The 6,838-nt window shown below is 21.4% G+C and overlaps 1 protein-coding gene across 1 annotated transcript; it reads left to right on the top strand.

Annotated features, from left to right (window-relative positions):
* Positions 1 to 5,218: 5,218 nt before the first annotated feature.
* On the top strand, positions 5,219 to 6,066 carry LOC110611486. Its single transcript, XM_043954582.1, has 2 exons — positions 5,219 to 5,329; positions 5,428 to 6,066. The coding sequence occupies exons 1-2, from the start codon at positions 5,327 to 5,329 to the stop codon at positions 5,881 to 5,883; spliced, it is 459 nt and encodes a 152-aa protein (XP_043810517.1). The 5' UTR covers positions 5,219 to 5,326; the 3' UTR covers positions 5,884 to 6,066.
* The last annotated feature ends 772 nt before the right edge of the window (positions 6,067 to 6,838 follow it).

The following is a 6,838-nucleotide window of genomic DNA, read 5'->3' as shown; positions in this document are numbered from 1 at the left end:
AACATTAATTGAAATGCATGAATTAATACTACAATAAATTTGACCTATTGTGACACTTTTTAGTGTCGATAACTATATTATTGAAAATTTGAAATATGTCATATGAAACCTCATTATTTTAGTGTCATTACATAAATATTGTATTCGCTATGATTATTAAAATTAAATCGAAACGAGTGGAGACTTGATCTTATGATCTCTTAAAGTAATTTATATATGTTTTATCATCTGAATATCTTAAATACTTATAATATTTTTACAATCAATTATTTATATAAATAATTTATATTTATATAAATAATTATTAATTTATAATTGATGTTGGGACTAAATTGATGACGTAGTCGAAATAGAGTTACGATATGATTGATTAGAACGTGCAAGGAAGAGAATGTGAGGTGGTGGTGGATGCTCACGACAGCCATTCTGATACTCAAATCAGTATATTTGAGAGTAAAAAAAATATAATGAATTGTTTAGAACTTTTATAGTAGAAAATAACATATTTTTGACTCTGTGATCCTTCTCCCTTTATACCGTAAGAAAGTTGAGATAAATATGATATTTTTCGATAATCTGACGGTAATGTGCTGGTTACTTGATATGGAACATCGCTAGTTAATAGATTGATAATCTCGCGATTACAAATGTAATGAAAATACGTTAGATTGTACTCGATAATAGTAATTTCATGCCAAGACTCACCTCTGATGGAAAGAGCGAGTCTTTGAGAATAAATAATAATTACACAATTTATTTCAATTATATAATTATTATTTATATTAGATTAGCACAAAATATATACAACAATTTTTAAATTATTATTAATTTTTTATTATAATTTAAATATATAAAATAATAATTTAGTGTTGTTTATTCCTATGTTTATTTATCGTAATTCAAAAATGAAAAAAAATATAATAACTTTAGTAAATCATTTTAAATTGTGTAATTAATAGAATTTGAATAAATTAATCTAATGTTAGTCACATTTATTTAAAAAAAAGTAAAAAAATTATAATTTTATCAATTTTATATTTTAAAGTCTAATTTATTTTAAAATTTATAATTTAATTTTATATTAAAATAATATTTTATAATAGTATATTATTAATAAATAATGATAATTTCTATTAACTTAAATTTTATATCATGGAATAATATTTTTATATAAATAAACTTGAACTACATATGATAGAGTATTTTTTGTGTTTAAAAAAAAAAAAAAGAAAACAACTTAATTGAGAATCGATCCCAAGTTGCATTAATTAATGATTTGAAATAATAATGATAACAAATCAAAGCCCACTCACGATTCACCGAATCTGACACAATGCACAATTCGTGCAACTCGTGAATCCTCCAACATAATTTATTCATTTCTGCTTGCAATGAGTTTCCTTTAAATACACTGATGATATAAAATTAAAATTAAAAGAATGAATAATTAAAGGGAAAATCAAACTTTCAGTTCATCTAACTAAATGCTTGTTTTAACTTAAAAAAAATCAAGTTATAAGGGCTAAATGTTTATATATTTAGTTAAAATACTTCCAAGTGGATTGTTGAAAATTAGAATGCGTGAATCATGTGAATCAATTTAAATTCATATACGACAGATTCTCTCAGAAGAAAATATTTCTTAGTCATATATGAAGGGAATGTTATATATTTTTATTATAATTTTTAAAATTATATATATATTAATGCAAAATTTATAATAAAATATATTTTGATGCATTTAAGTTAGTGTATATGTGAAGTGCGAAAATGTTTTGGTGTTTAATAGGCGTGTCTATTCGGTTGTTTTGATTCAGTTTAAAATTGAACCGAATTGAATAAATTAAAAATTAAAATTTTAAAATTTATGAAAATCAAATTAATTTTGAGTAGAAATTAAATTAAATCGAATCAGTTTAATTTAATTTGATTCGATTTAATTTGATAGATTAAATTTTTTAATAGATTTTTTATTTTTTATATTTTTAGTATTCTAAAATTTAATTGGAATATTTCAATTTTAATTATGGTGTAATATCTTTATATTATTAAAAATAATATACTATTATCACTAATTGGTTTGATTCGATTATTTTTTATTTTTTCTGATTAAAATCGAACCGAATTAAACTAATTAAAATTTTTAAAATTAAAAGTTGAACCGAACTTTAATGAATAAAAAACTGAACCAAATTTTTGAATTAATTCAATTTGATCAATTTTTTTTATTTAAATCGAATATTACTCACTTTTATAGACTCGTATTTAATAGGTGTGCATATTATTTTGATTATATAAATACCATACATATTTAAATTGTAAAATATTTGATATAACTTGATATAATTTATTTTAAATATATTTAATTATATTAAAAATTAATAATATAAATAATAATCTTACCCCATTTAAAAAAATAATAATAATCTTAAAATATTATGTTGGTTAACCTATATGCTGGTTAGTTATTTATTTTTTTTTATGACTAGTGATTAGTTGATCATGTTTAGTAATTAGCAGCATATAAATATATTTATTATTAAAATTATTAAAATTATTAAAACTCATATATTTAATCTGATAATAAGTTCATTTAAGTAAATATGAGAAATATCAAATTTTACTTCATCAATTATTAATTTTATTTCAAAAAAAATTAAAATAAAAAATAAATTATTTTAATTTTTTATTTTTAAATTTATAAGTCCAACATATAAACTCATAAAATATTATAAACAAACGCTCTTTAATTATTAAACTTAAATTTTATGTCTTTGTTGATAATTGGTAAAAAAAAATTAAATTTATTTTTAAATTATATAATAAACATTAAAAATATTAAATTTCACATTTCAATTTAAATATTATTATTAAAAAATTAAATAAGACCATTACTTATTATTTATTAGATTTAAGAAGTATGATTTTCTTATTTTATTTAATTTTATTTGACTTTTAATAATAGATTTAAAAATATGAATTATGTTTTTTAAATTTATTTAATTTTATTTAACTTTTAATTAATAATTTAAAATTAAATAGTTATACATAGGTTACTTGGTCTTTTTTTTTTAATTTTATCTTTAATGATGTTTAATGACTTACATTAAATAAATGTTTAAAATATTTTATTGTGTAAATAGGTTAAACATTTTAGATGGTTAATTTAATATAATTCATATTAAATACATTAATTATATTAAAAATTAAAAATTAATAATATAAATATAATGAATTTATAATATTATGCATGCAAATAAATTATGATTCATCTATTTGAATTTATATGTTGATTTATTCATGCATGCGTTAATTTAATTTTGATCAATTTCCGTGCATGTAATTTATAACTTAGTTTTAAATTATAAATCTAAATTTAAATGTTTTACAATATTAAAATTTCAATCAATGGTTAATTTGATAATTCAATTTGAAATTAGTCTATTTAAATTAACTGAATCAATTAAAATTTTGATAAACATTAAGAGAATGAAATTGATTTTTAAGAATAATTTGAAATTGTTTACAATAAAAAAAAAATCAAAACACTCTTTATATAGATAATTTGAATTATATCACTTTCCAATTCGATTTTTCTTTTTAAAAAAAAAAGACGCCATTTAGATTAATAGATAACGAAATAAGAATCTTATTAGTAATTTCAAATCTTTTTAAAATTTATTAATGAATTGAAATTTATTAATGATTTATCAATAAATTTTATAATCCCTCAATAATATCAAGAGATTGTCAATAAATTTCAAAATTCGTGCCTAAATTTAACATACAATAATTTTAATTAAAAATTAGTAATAAATTTTAAAATTTATTAATAAATTCATTAAGTTCGCTAATAATTCAATAGATTTTTGTAGTGGCAATATTAAATAAGAATCGGTTTAATTTTTTTTTTCAATTGATTCAAAAATATTTAATGTTTTTCACGGTATATATATTTTAATTTTAATTTAATTAGTTTAACTTTTATATTTTGGTATAATTTTAACTAATATGTAAATTTTTAAATTTGATAATTTATATGATAATTTAATTGTTTAGTTGATATGTCACGTGTATTGTTATAACTATTTTTTAATTAGTCAATCAATAAAAAAAGTCTAATATTTGTATTATTTTATATTTTAATTTAAATATTTAAATTTTGAATAAATTTGACCAAACATTTATTTATATTTGAGTGAAATGTTAGCTGATTTTTAAAATCAAAATTAAAGATAAATAATCTAATTGTTAAACATGTATGATAAATTTTATTTTACGCTAATATTTTTAAATATTTTATAATAAATATATTATTTAATTCAAAATAACATATATAAAATAATTAAAAATAATATTTTTATTATAAAATTTTCATAATTATTAATATAAAATAAAATTTATCTAACTATATATTTAACCGTTGGATTAGTATTATTTTTAAAATTAAATATATCATTGAACTATAATTAAGTATAGTTAATATTATTTTTATATATAGAATTAGTTTATATTTAAAAGATAATAAAATATCATATTGACCCTCGATATGAGTTCTTATATTTTAATTTTTAAAAATTAATTAAAATTACACACAAATATAAACATTAGATTAATTAAATTAAAATTTAAACATTTGGATTAAAATATAAGATAATGTAAAAATTGTGCTTTTTTCAATTATTTGATTATTAGTTTATATAAAAAAGATAATAATAATAATATATGTGCCATATCAATTAAACTATCAAATAACTTAACAATTTTAGAAATTTACAAATCGATTAAATTGCACTAAAATGTAAAGATTGAATCAATTAAACTAAAATTAAAAGATTTGGATTAAAATGTAAATTGACGTAAATGTTAGGTTTTTTTGAATCAATTGATCTGGCCTTTTTTTTTTTTATCAAAGGAAACGTACAAACGTAACCACTTGATTTAATTCAAAACATAACATTAGGGCAATTCCTTTCTTTTTAAAACAATTTATATAACAATGCGTGATCAAAAAAATTGTCTTTCTATCCCCATCACCTCCATATAAGATAGCAAATTGCAGTAGTGCAAGCACCTAGCCATAGCTAGTTGTGCAATTTGCTCTTTAAATATTAATAGCAAGTAAAAGCAACTTTCATCTGTAAAGTCATTTTAGCCTGTAAAGTGCTTTCCCAACATGAAGAGAAGCAGCCTTCTCAGAACAAATTATCCATGCACATACTCTTGATTTAAATCTCTTCTCCAAGTATATATACAAGCTCAGCCAAAGATTTAATCATATTTCTTCCCTAAAGAAGAAAACTTCAACCTCCTTTAATTAATTCTCATGGTTGGTCACAAGTTCTTCCACTTTCTTCTTTTATTTGCTTTTCTTCTTCTTTTTTTCCCTGAGCTAGCAAATTAATTGGTCTATCATCTTCTGTGCAGAGTGAGCAAAGGCTTCGAAAGGCCGTGTCTGATGTTTCCAGTGAAATTTTCAAGTATGGATCCATGGATATGAAAGCCATTTCTAGCTCTGCAGTTCTTGAAGTGAAGCAAGCAGAATGTCAGTGCTGTGGATTGAAAGAGGATTGCACCCAAGATTATATCTCCAAGATTAAAGGTTCCCATTCTGGAAACTGGGTTTGCGGGCTTTGCTCTGAAGCTGTTAAGGAAACGCTAGAGCATGGTCCGAAAATGGCTATGCAAGAAGCTGTGAGCTCTCATAAGGATTTCTGTCAGAAGTACAACACCACCACCAGACTGAATCCTAAACTATCATTAACTTGTGCAATGAGAGATATAGCCAAAAAAAGTTCTGAGAAGAGGGATTCCAAGAATTCTTCTATATCAAAGATTGGAAGAAGCAGTAGCTGTGTCCCGAGGATTGATCTAAAGAAATAATTAACTTTATATTTAATCTAGTCTAACTAATTAACCCAATCAATTATAAGTTACTGCTAATATGTCCATATATCTCTATGTATATAATTCCACAGAAGGTGCATAATTGAGCTATAGTTTTACATTCATAATATTATTACTTTTTGATTAATGTTAAATTTCCACATTGGTTAGATGAGCATACTATGCCTTTTACAAGGTCTGGATGCTCCTTTCCTCTTGACCTAACTTTTGAAAATGAGTGAGTTTCATTTCATTTTCTTAAGTTGTATCAAATTATTCATATTGACGGTTGTATTTCCCATAAACACTTCATATTCCTAGTTTGAATGTGTCAAAAAATTCTATGTAAAAGATCAATGGTGACTTTTTATAGAGAAAAGAAAGTAATTCAAGTAATCGAATTAAGAAAATTTCAATTAACGATATTAATTAAAATTTACATTCATCGACCATGCTTGAGGTGATTTTATTTTCCTTATACTTTTTTTAAGGTAATAGAAGGTTTTTCAAGATTTAAATAACTTCAACTTGTATTTGGAAGGAAGGGAGTGAGAGTTCTTAAATTAAGGTTTTTAGAGAATCATAACCTTCAATTTCAATCCATCAAATTGGTTGGTTGAAAATATTTTCTCTTAAATCTTCAAATGCCTTTTTTTTTTCAAACAATAAAAAATTATTAACTTTTAAAAACCATAAAAAATCTTATTTTATAAAACTATACCTCAGAAAATTTTATTTTACGCTATCTCTTTTCAAACAGAGTATTAATCTCCTTTCTTATCTTTCTCATTACTATCAAATAATAAGTGATAGTGTGTTTTCTTTTCCAAAACACATATCTACACCTTTGACAACAAATTATTTTTAAAAGTGGTATAGACATACAAATAGAGTTATGCAGGAATAACAATTTTGGATAAGAACAAGAAAGAAACCAAGAAATTTTCCTTCT

This window comes from Manihot esculenta, chromosome 3 (assembly GCF_001659605.2).
Source record: "Manihot esculenta cultivar AM560-2 chromosome 3, M.esculenta_v8, whole genome shotgun sequence".
Classification (NCBI taxonomy): domain Eukaryota; kingdom Viridiplantae; phylum Streptophyta; class Magnoliopsida; order Malpighiales; family Euphorbiaceae; genus Manihot; species Manihot esculenta.
This window is presented reverse-complemented; position numbering and strand designations above follow the sequence as displayed.